We start from the raw sequence: 20,260 nt of genomic DNA, 5'->3' as shown, positions 1-20,260 counted from the left end.
GTGTGATGCAAAATGCATCCACGATAATTTCTTAATATATTTTAAAAATCAACACACATGAGGTAAGTTCCCGTCGGAGAATTTATTTATTTTTCGTGATTGATATTTTTCGTATTCCAGTACGTGGTATTTCATGTGATCGTTTTCTTTCAGAAATTTCCTAAACGTTATTTCGGATGAGGGTTGGGATGCTGAAGACTGCAAGTGAAGTTCAAATAGCGAGCAGTCTTCCTAAGTATTTGTTTCCCATTGCTGGATTTTTCATAACCTAATGCCACGTTCCACATGTGATGCTGACACTCGTATTTTTCGTTTCAGATGCGGGATTTTACATTTTACATAATACATTTTACATATTCATATTTTATGATATTTCATATACAACGTGTCCCAAAATTTAAGGATAAGCCGGCGCCGCATAGTCATGACTACTTTAGGAAAAATAAGGAAAAAAAATATATCTCAATTATTTTTTAAAGTTAGACAATAAATTACGAAATTCTTCGAAAGTTGACACCCCTTATGATATTTTACATTACCACGACTACCATTTTTCAAATATTTCTGATCCATCCTGACCATTTTTCATTATCAGGACCCTGGACATCATCTAGCACTAAAGTGCTCTAAAAGACAAGTCCAACGAACCCAAACTAGATGCTTTCCGAATCGAATGCGAATTCCGCCGTTTCGTTAAGAGTTCCTATGGCCACCTCCAGACTCCATCCAGCTCAATGGTACCATAATATTGCATTGTCATCGTACTTACAGAAGTATACCAAATTTTAGCTCAATTGGTTAAGGAGAACTGGTTTTAAATTCAGTTGCAAGATTTATCCCATACTAACTAACAAGCAAAGTGCTTGTAAAAATGGTACGCATATCTTTTTTGCGACTAGGTTTCTTAGAGTATTATTNATTTAGGCAGTTAAATACTGCACAGTATTTAGTACACCATTTTCTTTATTTTCTTCCATCATACACAAGAATACGCGTGCGTGAGTCAATGTTCGCTCGTATGTGAGGCCTTGTTGAATAGTATCCTGTAGGTGAGGGTCATCGTGCGTGTTTTGTTTTCGATGTAAACTCGCGGAGATGAACAGGCCTGGCCAGACCTACGTCATTTTATAAAAGCTGAAAGTTTGTCAGCGTATGCTCCCAATATAGGATAGAATATTGGTGAATCATGAAGTTTGGGTCATGGTGGCTTTAGGAGCTACCCTAAAAAAACTGTTTGGCAAGGAGTTGAAACTGTCAAAAGTGTCTCATTGTTGGGGAAAATACTTCTAATTATTGCCCAAATATTAAGCATAAAAATCAGATTTTATGGTATAACGTAAGTCTAACTTATACGGTGGCTTTTTCTGTATATTCAATAGACTGTAATTCTGCTAACGTTATACCAATAAATATGACTTTTATGTATACCTAGCTTCTGCCCGCGTGTAATTTTGTGCCACAATTGGCATATATTATAATAATAATAATAAATAATAAATTTATTAAAAAAAAAAAAAAAAATTAGCACAAACAAACTGCAAAACTTACAAGTAACATAACTTATCATTCAATGCTTTTGTATTACAATGTTTACCAATCTAATAGAATTATAGATTTCTACACTAGGCAAGGCCTGTCCTGTAGACAGTCTTTTATTATCGCCCGTATGTTAATTTGGGTTACAAATAATAATACACTTATCCGCACCGTAACGTAAACGCCTCGCCTCGCGGTTGACAACGCGAAAGGCGATGACAGCTCGCGAAAGACCTTAAATGCACTGATGATGATGATGATAATGATGATGATTGTCGGCCGTTTGGTGTAGTGGTTCGAAACGGACTACTATTCCGGAGGTAGCGGGTTCGATTCCCGCTCAGTACAAACATTTGTGTGCATGAACATATTTGTTTGTATTGGACTGGGTGTTTTCTATGTATAACTAGCTTTCCGCCCGCGTGGAATTTCGTTTGTTAAATTTTCCTGAATTTTCTTTGCTAAAACCTCACAGCCCGAGACCTTTCCAACGAATGCAAAACCGTGGAAATCGGTTCTTGCGTCAGGAGGGAAAACCCGACTTATTGCAAGCTTTTTTTATATACAGGGTGTTAGGTAAATGGGTATATGAGCCGACACTAGCCCATGTTAACATGGTCATATAAATGGTATGGTGAAGTCAGAAAATTGATATCTTTATTTTAATTATTTTAATTTTCATACAAATCGGATTTCATAAAATTTATTTTGTATGAAAATTAGTAGTATAGTAAATACATACTTATCTAGGTATGTATTTACAAAAAAAAAGTATTTAAGTATGTTTATATCCTTTGTCTAGTACCCATAGTACAAGCTTTGCTTAGTTTGGGACTAGAGGCGCAGTGTAAAATGTCCAAGGATATTTATTTATTTATTTTATTTATGATGATGGATGTGGAATCACTCACCCAGTCACAGCGAGAGAGCCGTCAATTTGGAAGGCGACACTGTACACAGGTTTTGCGTGTCCCTCTTGATGCAGGACTTCAGTTGCTGAAAACAAAAAATTAAGATTTAAAGCGCGCCATAGTTAAAGCAAGCCCTGTGACGTCAAGGTGTGCTTAAATAAAAGTGTAGCACTTTGTGACGGAACTTCAACGCATCATAACTTCGTAATTACTTGTTTGATTGACAAATCTAAATATACAGGGTGGAATTTTGTAATGCCACCTGGAGGGAAAGTACTCGTAATACCGTTAAAACATTTTAGTGAAAGAAAACATTCTTTTATTTTTGAAAAGAAAGAGAACTGCATTCAAAAATTTTCGAAAAAATTTCGAAAATTTACTACCATACCATACAATTTTCTGTACATAATTAAAATAATTTAAGATTTCATGGTTTTCTTTTCATTTGATTTATCAAGTTTGTTAGAGAGATTTCATCCTTATACTTAACCCTAACGATAGATGTAATAAAAATACAATTACAATTCCAAAAATTTGCTTGCCACACCCGGGACTCGAACCAACTAAAATCTGTTAAAAATTACACACTGTATTTTTAATGCATCGATCGTTAGGGTTAAGCATAAAGATGAAATCTCTCTAATAAACTTGTTAAATCAAATGAAAAGAAAACCATCAAATCTTAAATTATTTTAGACAATTTTATGCAGCTTACTATTTTATTTATTTTACCAAATGGTCCGTGACCCTCACTCGGCATGGGGCACACTGAAAACCAGCGCCGTGGCCTTCGTCACCGTGGGCCACGGCATATGCTGAGTGGGGTCCCATTGCAGTGGGCATCTTGTTGGTGAATGGGTGGCACTGCTCAGTTTTACTCTTGTTTTTATTTTTTCTTCTTCCATTATTATGTGCCACTGTCATGTCTATGTAATTGCCTGTTTTTGTGTGATGTCCATTGTAATAAATATATCTTTCTTTCTTTCTTTCTATTTTAATTGTTTACAGAAAATTGCATTGATTGGTGGTGAATTTTTGAAAAATTTTCGGAAATCTTTGAATGCATTTCTCTTTCTTTTCAAAAATAAAAGAATGTTTTCTTTGAGTAAAATTTTATGTCTACAGTATTAAGAGTACTTTCCCTCCAGGTGGCATTACAAAATTCTACCCTGTATAACTCAAAGGCGACTGAGATAGTGATCTAAAGCCTGGTCCGTGAGCACGTAGAATTTTGTCCAATGACCCCAAGCTACCCATCCTTATCGCTCGCGCGTAATTATGTTGCTGTCGCGCTCGCACATTCACAGCGGGCGCCCGTCGCACAGTCGCGACAGCAATATAANTAGAATTTTGTCCAATGACCCCAAGCTACCCATCCTTATCGCTCGCGCGTAATTATGTTGCTGTCGCGCTCGCACATTCACAGCGGGCGCCCGTCGCACAGTCGCGACAGCAATATAATTACGCGCGAGCGATAAGGATGGGTAGCTTGGGGTCATTGGACAAAATTCTACGTGCTCACGGACCAGGCTTTATCAACACACAGCCCAAACCACTGGACGGATCGGGCTGAAATTTGGGATGCAGGTAGATGTTATGACTTAGGCATCCGCTAAGAAAGGATTTTACGAAACTCCACCCCTAAGGGGGTAAAACGGGATCCACGCGTATGAAGTCGCGGGCGGCCGCTAGTCAGAAATAAAGATTAAGATTAAGAACAGAGATTTTTGACATTTAAATGACTTGGCGCCATTAGCGAGTGACTTGGCGCCGTTACTGGCAACGGTGTATGACTTGGCGCCACTACTAGTGACAGTGTATGACTTGGCGTCACTAAATAGCAACTTGGCGCCATGACAGGCAGCTAGTCTATACTTATAATAAATCTGTAGAGAGGTCAATTCTGTACATGAAATATATTTTCAAAATAACTATCAGGGGGTGATTAGTGATCGATACCGATGCCAAAAATGCAATCAGTAAAATTTTTGTCTGTCCGTCTGTATGTTCCTTATAGAATCAAAAACTACTCGACGGATTTTAACGATACTTAGTACAAATTCTTCATACTCCTGGGCAGGTTATAGTATACTTAGGAATTCCCACGGGTACGGGAATTAGCGGGAAAATCCTTTTGTAAGAAAAATCTAAACCGCTTAAGTTAGACGCTTGAAATTTGGCATGCAGGTACCTTAGCAAACTTAAAGCTTAGTTACAATAGGATATCGCAAAATTCCCACGGGAACGGGAAGAATAAGAATAAGAATAAGAAATTTATTCATAATGTTCATTACATGTCAAATTTTCAATATATTTTCTTATTAATAATAAACAATTGCAGTATTAATAAGAAAGAAATACACATCATGTCCAAATAAATTAATAATACAAATAGAATTAAAATGTCAATTAAATGTCAAAATAATATAATGAAGGGGGTAAAACGGGATCCACGCGTACGAAGTCGCGGGCGGCCGCTAGTGAGAAATAAAGCATTAAACTCACCGGTCTCCAAATCCCAAAGCCGCCAGGAGTGGTCAAAAACTGTGGTGGCCAGAAATCGTCCTGAAGGGTGGAACTCCGCGCGGGACACGCGGGATGGCCCGTGCCCGTCTAGGGACGCCATCGGGGCTTCGCTGCGGGACAAAGAGAGAAGTAAAGTTAAACACGGTAAACTAAGACTTGGCGCCACTACGACGTGACTTGGTTCCAATAGCTAGTGGCAGCGGTAGCCATGCGCCACTAAATAACAATTTGGCGCCACTAGCGAGTGGCTTGGCGCCACTAAATAATGATTTGGCGCCACTAACTTGCGACTAGGTGACATTACTAAGGACAGCGGTGACTTGGCGCCACTAGCTAGTGACAGCGAGTGTCTTATCCAAGAGCGATGGGCCGTGCCCGTCTAGAGACGCCATCGGGGCCTCGCTGCGGGACACAAAATGAGTTAGTAATTTGGCGCCTCTGACTTGGCGCCATTATTAGAGACCATGTTGACTTGGCGCCACTAAATAGCAACTTGGCGCCATTAGCTAGTGACTTGGCGCCACTGGATAGTCGTCGTAATGCCCGTCTAGAGACGCCATCGGAGCCTCGCTGCGGGACAAAATAAGTTAAGGCTCTTCTTAGTAAAGTTAAACACAGTAACTAGTGACTTGGCGCCACTAGCTAGTCACTTGGCGCCACTAAAGTGACTCGGCGTCACTAGTTAGTGTCTAGGTACCATTACTAGTGACAGCGAGTAATTTGGCGCCTCTAGCTTGCGACTTGGCGCTATTACTAGTGATAGCGAGTGATTTGGCCTCTATCTTGTGACTTAACGCCGCTAGCTAGTGACTTGGCGCCACTAGCCAGTCACTTGGCGCCATTGGCCAGTGTATGACTTGGCGCCACTCAATAGGAATGGCGCCACTACCTAATGACAGCGAGTGGTCAAACACTGTGGTGGCCAGGAATCGTCCCGAAGGGTGGAACTCCGCGCGGGACACGCGGGATGGCCCGTGCCCGTCTAGGGACGCCATCGGGGCCTCGCTGCGGGACACAAAAAATACATTCTTCATAAGTCAATTGGCGCCATTAGCGGGTGACTTCGCGCCACTATCGAGAGACACCAAACAACTTGGCGCCGCTAGAAAGTGACAGCGGGTGACTTGGCGTCACTGGGTAGTCACTTTGCATCATTGGCTAGTCTTCAAGGCGCCACTAGCTAGTGACTTGGCGCCACTGGCTAATGACTTGGCGCTACTGGCGAATGACTTGGCGTCCCTGAAAACCACAGCAGGTGACTTGGCGCCCCTAACTAGTGTCTTGACGCCACTAACTAGTGACAGAGTATGATTTGGCGCCACTAGCTAGAAACAGCATATGACTTGGCGCCACTGGCAAGTGACTTGACGCCTCTAGGTAGTGACTTGGCGCCACTACATAATGACAGCGAATGACTTGGCGCCACTAAACAGTGACTTGGCCGCCAGGAGTGGTCAAACACTGTGGTGGCCAGAAACCGTCCCGAAGGGTGGAACTCCGCGCGGGACACGCGGGATGGCCCGTGCCCGTCTAGGGACGCCATCGGGGCCTCGCTGCGGGACACACAATGGGTTAGGGTTAAGTTACACACACATACAACACACTAAACTAAGACTTGGCGCCACTAAAGTGACTCGGCCCTATAAAAAGCGATTTGACGCCACTAAATAGTGACTTGGTGCCATGACAGGTGATAGCATAAAACTTGGCGCAACTGGCGAGTGACGGCGCCATTAAATAACAACTTAGCGCCACTAGCTTGTGTCTAGGTGCCATTACTGGTGACAGCTTATGACTTGGCGCCACTAACTAGTGACTGGGCGCCATTACTAGTGACAGTGAGTGATTTGGCGCCACTAGATAGTGACTTGACGCCACTACCTAATGACAGCGAGTGTCCTATCCCAGCCATGGGATGCCATCGGTGCTTCACTGCGGGACACAAAATGAGTTAAGGCTAAATAAAGACACGCTAAACTAAGCCTTGGCGCCACTACGACGTGACTTGGTTCCAATAGCTAGTGGCAGCGGTAGCTATGCGCCACTAAATAACGATTTGGCGCCACTAAATAATGATTTGGCGCCACTAACTTGTGACTAGGTGACATTACTAGGGACAGCGGTGACTTGGCGCCACTAGCTAGTGACAGCGAGTGTCTTATCCCTGAGCGATGGCCCGTGCCCGTCTAGGGACGCCATCGGGGCTTCGCTGCGGGACACAAAATGAGTTAGGGTTAAGTAACACACACACACAACACACACCATACTAAACTAAGACTTGGCGCCACTACGACGTGACTTGGCGCCAATAAAGTGACTCGGCCCTGTAAATAGCGATTTGGCGCCACTAACTAGTGACTTGGCGCCATTACTAGTATAAAACTTGGCACAACTGGCGAGTGACTTGGCGCCTCTAGAGCGACTTGGCGCCATTGGCGAATGACTTGGCGCCACTGAAAAGCGACAGCAGGTGATGACTTGGCGCCACTAGCTAGTGACTTGGCGACATCATTAGTGACAGAGTATGACTTGGCGCCACTAAATAGCAACTTGGCGCCACTAGCTAGAAACAGCTTATGACTTGGCGCCACTAAACAGTGACTTGGCCGCCAGGAGTGGTCAAACACTGTGGTGGCCAGAAACCGTCCCGAAGGGTGGAACTCCGCGCGGGACACGCGGGATGGGCCGTGCCCGTCCAGAGACGCCATTGGGGCTTCGCTGCGGGACACACAAAAAGAAGAAGTGAATTGGCGCCACTGGCTAGTAGCTTGGTACCACTAGCTAGTGACTTGGCGCCACTGGATAGTCGTCGTAGTGCCCGTCCATAGACGCCATCGGGGCTTCGCTGCGGGACACAAAATAGACTTAGGGCTTTATGGTAAAGTTAATCACCTAGTGGCGCCAATACGACTTGAGTTGCCACCAATAGACAGTGACAGCGATTGACTTGGCGCCACTAGCGAGTGACACCAAGTGACTTGGCACTACTAGAAGGTGCTAGCGAGTCACAGCGAGTGACTTGGCACCACTAACAAGGGACTTGGCGCCACTAGCGTGTGACAGCAATCGACATGGTGCCGCTAGATAGTGAGTTGGCGTCCTTAATAGTTATTTGGCGCCCCTAATAAGTTACTTAGCGCCCCATAGATACGACTTGGCGCCACCATGTAGTGACTTGGCGCCACAATATAGTGACTTGGCGCCACTAAATAGTGAGTTGGCCCCACTATCCGGTGACTTGGCGCCACTAGCGAGTCACTTAGCGCCTCTGCCTACCTGCTGAAGTTCCACAGATACACGGTGCCGTCATAGGCGCAGGACGCCATGGTGCACGCGGCAGACTTTTCATCAGTCTTACTATCTTGGCGCCACTAGATAGACAGCGAGCCATTTGGTGCCATAAGGGAGTGACATGGGGCGCCCCTAGCTAGTAATAGTGAGCGACTTGGCGCCACAGCTAGTGACTTGGCGCCACTAGCCTGTGCCTTGGCGCCTCAGCTAGTGACAGTAAGTGTAAATAGTGATTTTGTGCCCCTAGCTAGTAAAAGCGAGTGATTTGGCGCCACGGCTATTAACTTGGCGCCTCTTAATAATGACATGGCGCCACTAGCCTGTGCCTTGGCGCCTCAGCTAGTGTAAATAGTGATTTGGCGCCCCTAGCTAGTAAAAGCGAGTGACTTGGCGCCACATCAAGTGACTTGGCGCCAAATCAAGTGACTTGGCGCCACAGCTAGTGACAGTGAGTTACTTTTGGCGCCACTAATTAATGACTTGGCGCCACTATTTAGTGACTTGGCGCCACTAACTAGTGACTATCTACCTACCTGCTGAAGTTCCACAGATACACGGTGCCGTCATAGGCGCAGGACGCCATGGTGCACGCGGCAGACTTTTCATCTTTCCATCTTTTGTACTATCGGGGCCTCTTCCGCCTGACCACTTTGTAGAAATTTTAGCGTAAGCGCATCGCTCCGGTCACGTGCTCACCGCGTCTCTAATTGGTTACGCATTTTACTATATTTTTACTACGACCAATAAGAGACAATCAGGGCTTAGGTTGCAATACGAAATACCATTGTGCACTTTATTGTCATACGGTTAAGGTTTAAAACGAAATGTTTCTTTTTCTTCAATCTTTCTTAGTTTTAGGCTGAGTTGCACCACCTAACTTTGACCGTAACTATAACGGTAACCGGTCCTTTTTGTATGGAGTTTGACAGAATTTTGACGTTTGTTAAAGTTAAAGTAAGATGGTGCAACTCAGCCTTAGAATTTTAATAATAGAATTTGGTTACAAACAAATAGATATGTATTTTTTTTAATATTGTGTTTTTATACGAGGTCTGTCTGCTTTTTGCTTTGGCGATCTGTCGACATATTCTCTCCTTTGTTTTTTTGTGAAGTTTCGTGATCAATAACCGATTGATTTGTGTTGACCCGTGCTAGTAATTGGACTGTTTGATTGCCTTTTTATTGACCTCCGCTCGATTACTGAACCATGCCTCTCAAAATAATTCTTATATTTACTTACAAACTTATCTATACATTGTTAACTGTTTAAGTATTATTTAGTTTGAAGTTTAATTGTTATTGATTTAAGACCTTGTGTAAAGACACTTAATGTGCAATAAAAAATTGAATTTGAAATAAAACTAACTTAATATTATAATATTTACGATAACCAATTACCTGGATGTGAGATGTTCCGTTTTAAAGATAAGTGTTTCTTTAAAACGGAAAACAAAATATGCATTAAAAATAAATAGAAACCTATCAGGTATAAGTTTTTATTTACATTCAAGGATTTAAGAAAGTTATAGCCAGATCTTACAATGATTGTTTTAAGCCACAAATATTCCTTAACACTTTACTAATTAATTCAATAACATATTGTTTAAATAAGTTCCGAATAAATTAAATACCTATTAAATAAGTAAAATTCGAAAGCAACTGTATGATATTGTATTTCTCGCCCTAACTAGCTAAACTAATATCATGAGATTTACACTCATAATATCAACAATAATTGTAGAAAGGGCTACTTTTTTCTCGGGAAATTGCATAGTTACCTCGGAATGTGCGATAGCAATTTTGTGACCCGAGCGGGCAATCGCTAGTTCAAATTTTACACGAAGCCTCATATAATATTTTGTAGCGATTCTTTATTGGGTTTCAAATTGACTAAAATGCGACGTTGCCAAACGTGCGCTACGGATGCGGGTAATAAGCAATACTCAATCCTAATTGCTTTACATAGAGCTTGGTTTGCTAGGGCAAACATCTACAGTGGTGCGCCGACGCTGCTTAGACCCGAAATATGAATGAACGGGGGCGGAGTTTAATCGAGCGTGTGTGTGCAAACAATTTAGGCCCTTAAGGTGTCAAGGCGTTCGAGTCCCCGATAGTACATCAGACTTACTATCTTGGCGCGACTTATGGTTGACTTAGCGCCCCTAGTGAGTGACTTAGCGCCACTAGCTTGTGACTTGGCGCCCCCTAGTGAGTGACTTAGCACCACTATCCAGTGACGTGGCGCCTCAGCTAGTGACTAAGTGTAAATAGTGATTTGGCGTCACTAAATAGTGTGCTAGTAATAGTATGACTTGGGGCGCCACTAGATAGTCTCAGTGAGTGGATTTTGGCGCCATTGACAGTTTGACTTGGCGCCACTCACTAGTGACTTGGCGCCACTAACTAGTGACTATCTACCTACCTGCAGAAGTTCCACAGATACACGGTGCCGTCATAGGCGCAGGAAGCCATGGTGCACGCGGCAGACTTTTCATCGGTCTCCATCGCTTCAGGCGTGTCTGATGTGCCTTCTTTTGTACATCAGACTTACTATCTTGGCGCCACTAGCTAGTGACTTGGCGCCACTATATAGTGACTTGGCGCCCCTAATAAGTTACCTAGCGCCCCATAGATAATGACTTGGCGGCACAATAGTGTGACTTGACTAGATAGACAGCGAGTCATTTGGTGCCATTAGGGAGTGACATGGGGCGCCCCTAGCTAGTAATAGCGAGTGATTGGCGCCACAGCTAGAGATTTGGCGCCACAGCTAGTCACTTGGCGCCACATGCGAATGACTATGCAACTTGTTAGTAACGGCGCTACTGGCGAGTGACTGTGTGAGTGAGCAAGCGAATTGGCTCCACTAGATAGTGAGTTAGCGCCCCCTAGTGAGTGACTTGGCGCCTCAGCTAGTGACAGTAAGTGTAAATAGTGACTTGGCGCCACTACGTAGTGACACCAGTGACTTGGCGCCTCAGATAGCGACAGTAAGTGTGGCGTCATTAAATAGTCACTTGGCGCCACTAAAACATGAGTTGGCACCACAAGCTAGTGACTTGGCGCCACTAAATAGTGACTTGGCGCCATTGGCTACCTACCTGCTGAAGTTCCACAGATACACGGTGCCGTCATAGGCGCAGGAAGCCATGGTGCACGCGGCAGACTTTTCGTCGGTTTCCATCGCTTCAGGCGTGTCTGATGTGCCTTCTTTGGTGTTCTTTATCTGTATGGAAAAATAAGAAAATAATATACAGGGTGGTTTATTTATTTATTTATTTGATCACCAACAAGGTTACATTGAGGCTTCACAAAAGTAACTATAAAAAATGTCACTTGTTAATGCAAACTTAATTAAAAGTGAAAACATCATGCGTTAGAGACTAAAGCAACAGCAATTAGGGGTTAAAAACTTAAAATATTTAATATGGTGTAAAGAAGTCCCTATGGTGAGATTTTGTAAAACTACGCCCATCTCATGGGTAGTACACATTAAAGTAATTACAAGAAAAATATACAGGATGGAATTTTGTAATGCCACCTGGAGGGAAAGTACTCTTAATACTGTAGATAGAAAAATTTACTGAAAGAAAACATTCCTTTATTTTTGAAAAGAAAGAACTGCATTTAAAGATTTTCGAAAAATTTTCGAAAATTCACCACCATACCATACAATTTTCTGTACATAATTAAAATAATTTAAGATTTCATGGTTTTCTTTTCATTTGATTTATCAAGTTTGTTAGAGAGATTTCATCCTTATACTTAAGCGACTAATAGTTGCTGCGTATCCCCTCTGTGCTGTTATAATTTTAAATATAAATAACATAAATTAACATAATTATTTTCTTTTTACACCAGGCTCGCCAGTAGGGATGCGCAGTAGCTGATAGGGCTTCCTGCTGAAAATCAGTGTCGGGATACCCTATTAAGGTGTCCCAACTAAAACTGAGCAGGCGCCCTATTAACATGCATTCGTCTCTTTCTTTTAAATGTGTTGTATTGTATTGTATGTGTGTTAATAAAAGTTATTTATTATTATTATTATTATTATTAACCCTAACGATTGATGTAAAAAAATACAGGGTGAAATTTTTAACAGATTTTAGTTGGTTTGATTCCCGGGTGTGGTAAGGAAATTTTTGGAAATCTTTGACTGCAGTTCTATTTCTTTTCAAACATAAAGGAATGTTTTCTTTGAGAATTTTTTTCTATCTACAATATTAAGAGTACTTTCCCTCCAGATGGCATTACAAAATTACATCCTGTATAAGTCCCCGCGCGTTTTTGATTTTTCACAATTTTAATATTATCAGAGTAAATACAAATGAGTAGGTCATCTTCATAGAAACGCACCGAGCGCGGTTTGTATGTGAGCGCGCCAAGCGCGCACGCACACACTGCAACTCCCCGCTAATCCCCGGTAAATTTTGTCATTTGTATTTTCTCTGATATTATCTATCTAATTTAATTCGACAATACCTTATCTCTAAAGTGGTTAGGCAGCGCGGCCTGTGGATGGAACACAGCGCTGCTGACGTTGCAAGAGTGACCTTTCAGCACTTGCAGCGGCGTGCAGTCCGGTACTGACCACACCTTGCTGAGTCCGGACCTGAGAGGTAGATAAATAAAAACTAATAATAGATAATAAAATTAAACAAAAAAGTAAAAAAAAAAATGCAATCTTGCTAAATAAAATCATTACTTTTTGATGTGGTCAAATATTCACCCTGTATAGTGTCACCCAACAAAAAGGTTGATTCTACTGCTCAAATGAAACTTTCCCCAAGAGAAGGAAATTCAAATCTATACTAAATGCGAAAGTAACTCTGTCTGTCTGTCTTTCACGCCTAAACTACTGAAACGATTTTGATTAAATTTGGCATAGAATTAGTTTTTATCCCGGTTTTTGAAACAGGGACGCGCGCGATAAAGTTTTTCTGTGACAGACAAAATTCCACGCGGGCGAAGCCGCGGGCGGAAAGCTAGTCTTAAATAAAACTTACCATACAAATTGCATCAGTAATCAGTCAATTAGTATGGGAACGTCTTTTTTATACAGGGTGGAATTTTGTAATGCCACCTGTAGGGAAAGTGCTCTTAAAGGCATGTTTTACTCAAAGAAAACATTCCTTAATTCTTTTAAAGAAATGGTGAAGGTATGATTGAGAATTTTAGGAAATCTTTGAACGCAGTTCTCTTTCTTTTAAAAAATAAAGGAATGTTTTCTTTAAGCAAAATTTTCTATCTACAGCATTAATCATAATATCTTTATTGCTTCATGTGGTACAAACAAGGTATCCCAACTAATCCCAACTAATATTATAAATGCGAAAGTAACTCTGTCTGTCTGTCTGTCTGTCTGTTACGCTTTCCCGCTTAAACCTCGCAACCAATTTTGATGAAATTTGGCATAGAGATAGTTTGAGTCCCGGGAAAGAACATAGGATAGTTTTTATCCCGGTTTTTGAAACAGGGACGCGCGCGATAAAGTTTTTCTGTGACAGACAAAATTCCACGCGGGCGAAGCCGCGGGCGGAAAGCTAGTTAAAAATAAAACAGTCCCAGAACATGAGCGCTGTGAGGGCATTGCAACATTGTACATAATATTAATTTAAGCAGTAGAATCAATCCTTTATGTTTGGCCCACCAATGGGTCATGTATTTACTTACCAACTTGAAGTTATAAGCATTTGACTGTCGCTGCTGAATCTGCAAAAGCTGATTGGCCGAGTGTCGCCAATCTGAAATGAATATACAATGTTTTCTAATACGTCACTCTATTTATTAAAAAAAAGTTTTATTGGTATTTATTCAAATTCAAAGACGTTTATTGCATGCATATTTATTTCAGTTTTTTATGGATAGATTTACTTTTTTTTGTCATGATCATGCAAGAACAAGATGCCAACAAATAGTAATTTAAAAATGTAAACACAAAAAGAAATTCAATAATTAAGTTGTTCAGCTATATTTCATGGATAGCCTGCAAGTCTTTGTAGTGATGCATAAAAAATAAAATTAAAAATAATTATACAAAATTCTACGTGCTCGCAGACCAGACTATAGTAAAATAGGTTCTGGTCTAGAAAAAGTTGGGAACCACTGATTTAGTAAATTACCTGGCTGCAATATATGGAGATGGCGGAGGCCTTTCTCTGCGAGTCTTGTTTCGCTGCTGCCCTTACGCTGCCTGCCAGTTGCAGGTCCTCACGGGCTTTCGTAAGCCTGGATACAAAAAAAACACGATTAAGATCTTTGACAAATCGATTCTCATAATACTGGCTTTTGTCCGCGACTTCGCTTCGTGAATATTTGATCCGCATTTCATCCCTTTAGGGCATTGGTTCCCAAACTTATTTGAGACGCGCCCCCTTTCGACCATACAAAAAATTCCGAGGGGGGCGGGCCTCCTCCAGTCAAGATTATTTATTGGTCGTATCGAGCAGTCTGGAATGCATTCTCTCAGCGGTCGCAGGTTTTTTATACTTAAGTACACAGATGGTCCGCGCCCCCTTTAAAGGTCTTTGCGCCTCCCCTGGGAGGCGCGCCCCCCACTTTGGGAACCAATGCATACCTCAGGAGGTAAATTTTGACGCCTTTTCACCCCCTTAGGGGGTAGTTTGATGAACGTTCAGCTAAGGTTTAGGTTTTAGGGTGTATTGATACCATTTTCATCCCTTTAGGAGGCAAATTGTGATGCTTTTTTTACCCCTTTAGGGGGTAAATTATGAGACATTCTCACCCTCTTAGGGCATAAATTTTGAAGTCTTTTTCACCCCCTTAGGGGGTACATTTTGATACCTTTTCACCCCCTTAAGGGTTAAATTTTAACGCATTTTCACCCCCTTAGGGGGTAGATTGATGAACGTTTAGCTAAGGTTTAGGTTTTTAGTTCCACTGACCTCTGTTTGGCCCTCGGCAAGCTATACCGAGCGATCCAAAGCCTAGCGTCCCTCAACTCCGGAGGTCCTTCGTGGTACCACGTGCCCTCGCGGCCTCTGTCTCTCTCTATTACGGGCCTCCTTCTCTAATACCTACCTACTTGAGTCGATTATCATAATACTAGCTTACATTTTGAGACATTCTCACACCCCCTTAGGGGATAAATGTTGACGTCTTTTCATCCCATTAGAGATTAAATTTTAGCGTCTTTTCACCCCCTTGGGGAGTAAATTTTGATACCTTTTCCACCCCTTAGGGGGTAAATTTTGATACCTTTTTCACCCCCTTAGAGGGTAACTTACATTTTGATACCTTTTCACCCCTTTAGGGGGTAGATTGATGAACGTTTAGCTACTAAATTACTCGTTTTAGTTCCACTGACCTCTGTTTGGCTCTCGGCAGTGAGTACCGAGCGATCCAAAGCCTAGCGTCCCTCAACTCCGGAGGTCCTTCGTGGTACCACGTGCCTTCGCGGCCTCTGTCCCTTTCTATACGGGCCTCCTCCTCTAATACCTACCTACAGTACCTACTTGAGTCGATTATAATAATACTAGCTTTGCCCGCGGTTTCGCTTGCGTGAATTTTAGATTACCGTTTCATCCCCTTAGGGAGTACAGTTTGATACCTATTTCAACCCCTTAGGGGGTAGTTTATCTACTAAGTTACTCGTTACTCGACTAATGCGAACAAGTACCACTGACCTCTGTGGTCACACCATCCCCTATGGGTCACACCATACCATCCCCTCTGAGCCACATTGTCCCCTTATATCCCCAGAAGCTAGGTACACCTGAATATGTAAGATTTCTACTGACCTCTGTTTGGCCCTCGGCAAGCTATACCGAGCGATCCAAAGCCTAGCGTCCCTCAACTCCGGAGGTCCTTCGTGGTACCACGTGCCCTCGCGGCCTCTGTCCCTCTCTACACGAGCCTCTTCCTCTAGTATACTACTTGAGTCGATTAACATAATACTACCTTTTTTTAGATACCCGTTTCATCCCCTCGGGTTAAATTTTGATACCTTTTTCACCCCCTTAGAGGGTAACTTTTGATTCCTTTTCCACCCCCTCAGGAGGTAACTTTTGATACAGTTTCACTCCCTTAGGGGATAAATTTTGATACCATTTTTTTCACCCCCGTAAGGGGTATATTTAATCGCCTTTTCACCCCCTTAGGGGATCAATTTTGATACCATTTTCAACCCCGTAAGGGGTAAATTTTAACGCCTTTTCACCCCCTTAGGGGGTAAATTTTGATACCTTTTTCAACCCTTTAGGGGGTACATTTGGATACCTTTTTCACCTCCTTAGGGGGTAAATTTTGATACCTTTTCACCCCTTTAGGGGGTAGTTTGATGAACGTTTAGCTACTAAATTACTAGTTTTAGTTCCACTGACCTCTGTTTCGCCCTCGGCAGTGAGTACCGAGCGATCCAAAGCCTAGCGTCCCTCAACTCCGGAGGTCCTTCGTGGTACCACGTGCCCTCGCGGCCTCTGTCTCTTTCTATACGGGCCTCCTCCTCTTCCATTTTCTTGTGGATTGCATCTTCTCCCAGGCTGGAAGATAATAATAACAACAATTAATGTGTAAAAGTATAATTCAAGTTCCATAAATGGGGATGTTGCCTGGGTCAAAAAGCAAGAGTTTTAATTAGTCCGTCAGTTAACTTATCAAAATATACTCTACACGTATTTTTCACTTTTTCAAACTAATGAAAATTTAAAGAGATAAAGCGCCCCAAAGTTCATAAGAAGAGGCCCGTGACGTCAACGCTTGCTTAAAAATGCCGCACGTTGTGACGTCGTGCGCAACTTCAACGCACCATAACTATGTAATTATGTGTTAGATTGACAAATAAAAATATATATGTGTCCAATATTTTTTGATATTAAACATTACGGACTAAAAAAATTTTTTTAGGCAACTAGCCTATTATTAGGCTATTTCTGAAGGCCAATGAAAAAAATATGGTGTGGCTAGGTAGTACTCCGTTTGGAGGTATAATAGTAATAGTAATATTAGTTAATATCATGTCAAAGTTGTAGGATTACTCTAAGGCAATTTATACATGTTCGATGGTGTTCATACATTAATGGCCTCTAAAAGTACTAAAAAAGTGAAAAATTATTATGTATGGATATTAATGATCCCAAGTCATTATTAGGCAACGCCAGAACTTCATGATTTGGCCAACAATATCGCGAATGTGCTATGCTAGTAAAGTTGGGCCGTCTGGTGGATGGAGGAATTACTATTGTTGTACTTACTAACTAAGCAAGTCCCTCAAACGAACTCTCCTCTCTGCCGGACCCTCACCGAAGAGGCACACCGGCTCACCGAGCTGACGAAGACTTCTTCGTACCTGTAAAAACAAATTTAACATAAAACTAAGGCCGTTTACTGTCTTGTCGTAGCGGCAGTGGTACATCATCAACATACACGGACCACTCTTGTAGTCAAGAGTCAACAGCTTGAAGCTGCCAGTGATAACTGCTCGAGCAGTTGGTATTAACTGTCAAAGTCAAAGTCAAAATTTCTTTATTTGTTTGGACTAATAAATAGTTCTTGCAAATCGTCATTTTGCTCTTAAGGAGCCTCTACATGTCTCATAATCTTTTTACCCTACCAGTGCTTCGAGACCAACATTTGGCAAGTGCTGAGAAGAAGCGTCGCAACAAACTCAGTCACCACTGTCTGCCGGTTAATATAAATAAATAGAAATAGTAGTAGTAGGTACATTCGATTCAGGAGCAGTTCACTGAATTTACCATGCATTCTTGTATGGTGTATCTTATAAGAATGGGTATACAAGATTGCGTGGTTGGCTTTCTCACTCGCACACGCACTCGTTTCGTTGCGATCCTTATTAATTGGACACCATACATTACTAGCTTTACTCCTTTAGGTTACAAAAATATGTTTAAGAATCGTCAATGTACGACGTTGTCCTCAAATATGTCATAACGAAGCGGGAAACACGTTATTTTTTATGTCAACCAAACATCTACCTTATGTTGTTTGCTTAAGAGTGAATTCAGTTTAGCTTTAGAGCGTTGTGGAAACAATCGTGTTGAATAACGAAGAGATTCTAACGTTGTATGACGTTAAGAAAAAAACTAGTTTAGGCGTTTCTGGATAACGAGTGATCACTGGTCAGGCTGATCACTCGTTTAATAACCCGTGATAACGAATAACGCCCATTGCTAGCTTGAAGCTGTCGACCCTGACTGCTTCAAGCGGTCCTGGTATTGCCGGCCTTCTGCTAATATTTCTTGCGGTCGACTGCAAGGCAGTTCAGAAGAGTGAAATGAAACATTTTTCATTTTCAATTATTCTGTTCAGTTTATTTAACTCTCGTGGCCTACCAAAATAGTCTTCACGGTCGAACTCTTGGCCATCACTGCTTTACTGAGTCTGTGCCGTACCGCGCCAATCAGGAACGCTCCATTGAAATATAGGCGCTCGGAAAGCTTTCGGTACCGCGTATTCCGAGCGTGGTGCCGCGCCGACAAGTCAGAAAACGGCCTAAGGCATTTTCAATTAGGGTTTTTACACTTCACAGTAATTATGCCAGATACATAAATATATGAGCTGAGCCAGAAAGGAGTGAAGACTTGGCAATGACACCTGCAGCAGAGGAAGACCGCCTAAGATGGACAGATATTATCGGGTAAAATGCTGGAGTAACTGAATGCAAGTGGCCAGAAAAATCAGGCATGTACCTTGACTATCCGCACCACAGTGACCAAAAAACTGTCAAAGCATAGAAATTTAAAACAATCATAACTCGAAAACTATCAAAAATTGCAGCCCATACATAGGGGTGATTCTGGTAGCCCTACTGATGCTCTACCTCTGAGCTTCGGCTTAACACTACTTTTTGAAACACCCTGTATAGACATAAATAGGTTACAAAGTGCATGATTAACTAACCTCATCGTCGTCGGTGGACACATTCAGCTGCCGAGCTTTGCGTCTCCGCTCGAATTCTTCGAGCAGTGCTTTTTTATCACGAGACATCTCTTCTTCAAGCTCCATATATTCTATAAATAAATCAAAGTTGTATTTGTAAGTATACTTATTTAATCATATCCNGTAAGAACCATCCTTGGACTTCCACAAACATTTAAAAAAAAGAATTATCGAAATCGGTTCAGCCGTTCACACGTGATGCCGTGACAACGCGAAACGGGTTTCATTTTTATATATATAGATATTCGATTTTGTACCATAGAAGTTCAATACTTCTAAGTGCTATCATATTTTATACAATAGGTGACAAGATAGAGAAATACAGATCACAATGCGACCTTAACGGCACTGTAATGCAACGCGAAAGTTTAAAATCTTATGCAAGAGGAGCTGTTTGATTAAAAGCATTATTTACTGCTGAGCTGGTAACCAAAACTTCATTTAAAATAAGCAAAAACTTGAAGAATATACAACAAAACTAGTATTATCATGATAGTCAAGTGTTTACATGTTAGAATAAGTTATTTTACTTTAATATAAAAATTGATACAGGTCTGTAAAAGTTATAAAATAAACTTTTAATTCTTTTTCATACATACCATTTGAAATTTGTATGTCTCCAAGCTCTTTTCCGCCATTATCCTCGGTTCCTTCTCTGGCTGCAGCCGCCAGTGCCGCCAGCCGAGCCTTCTCCTGTTCCTCCAAGGATCCATAGTGGACTTGCTTGCTTTTCTTCACCAGAATCACATCCTCATCGTCAGACATTTTTAGGTTATGTTTATCAAGTCAGTCAAAATAAAAATAATTGAAGTGAAAATGAATTAAGATTTGTAGGATTACGGTATTTAGGGTACTGTCCTGACTTAAATAGTGGTGAAATTATTTTTAACGAATTAAAATCGGTAAACTATCGCGACGCGTAAACGTCAAACACAAACATGAAACGTTTCTGTTCATGTAATCAAATTTAGTGTCATATGTTTCTGCGTTGGCTTACTATTTATTCCTAAAATCTAATTTACTCTTAATAGTGATGAAATATATATAAAGTAACCTAAACATGATAAACAACGTTAAAT

At 41.6% G+C, this 20,260-nt stretch overlaps 1 protein-coding gene across 1 annotated transcript in view; it reads right to left on the bottom strand.

The window, feature by feature from the left end:
- The window catches only part of U4-U6-60K (U4-U6 small nuclear riboprotein factor 60K), a 43,432-nt gene extending 23,307 nt beyond the window's left edge, over positions 1–20,125 (bottom strand). The window contains exons 1-10 of the mRNA XM_028305238.1: positions 19,781–20,125; positions 19,143–19,252; positions 17,477–17,571; positions 16,607–16,765; positions 14,387–14,492; positions 13,938–14,008; positions 12,747–12,876; positions 11,366–11,490; positions 4,953–5,083; positions 2,448–2,532 (exon numbers count right to left, since the gene is read on the bottom strand). Coding sequence (XP_028161039.1) covers positions 2,448–2,532; positions 4,953–5,083; positions 11,366–11,490; positions 12,747–12,876; positions 13,938–14,008; positions 14,387–14,492; positions 16,607–16,765; positions 17,477–17,571; positions 19,143–19,252; positions 19,781–19,946 — 1,178 coding nt within the window. The 5' untranslated portion in view covers positions 19,947–20,125. The remainder of the gene's footprint in view (positions 1–2,447; positions 2,533–4,952; positions 5,084–11,365; positions 11,491–12,746; positions 12,877–13,937; positions 14,009–14,386; positions 14,493–16,606; positions 16,766–17,476; positions 17,572–19,142; positions 19,253–19,780) is intronic.
- Between the last annotated feature and the right edge of the window lie 135 nt (positions 20,126–20,260).

Source organism: Ostrinia furnacalis, unplaced genomic scaffold (assembly GCF_004193835.3).
Source record: "Ostrinia furnacalis isolate ACB-3 unplaced genomic scaffold, ASM419383v2 OfSCF1649, whole genome shotgun sequence".
Lineage (NCBI taxonomy): Eukaryota > Metazoa > Arthropoda > Insecta > Lepidoptera > Crambidae > Ostrinia > Ostrinia furnacalis.
This window is presented reverse-complemented; position numbering and strand designations above follow the sequence as displayed.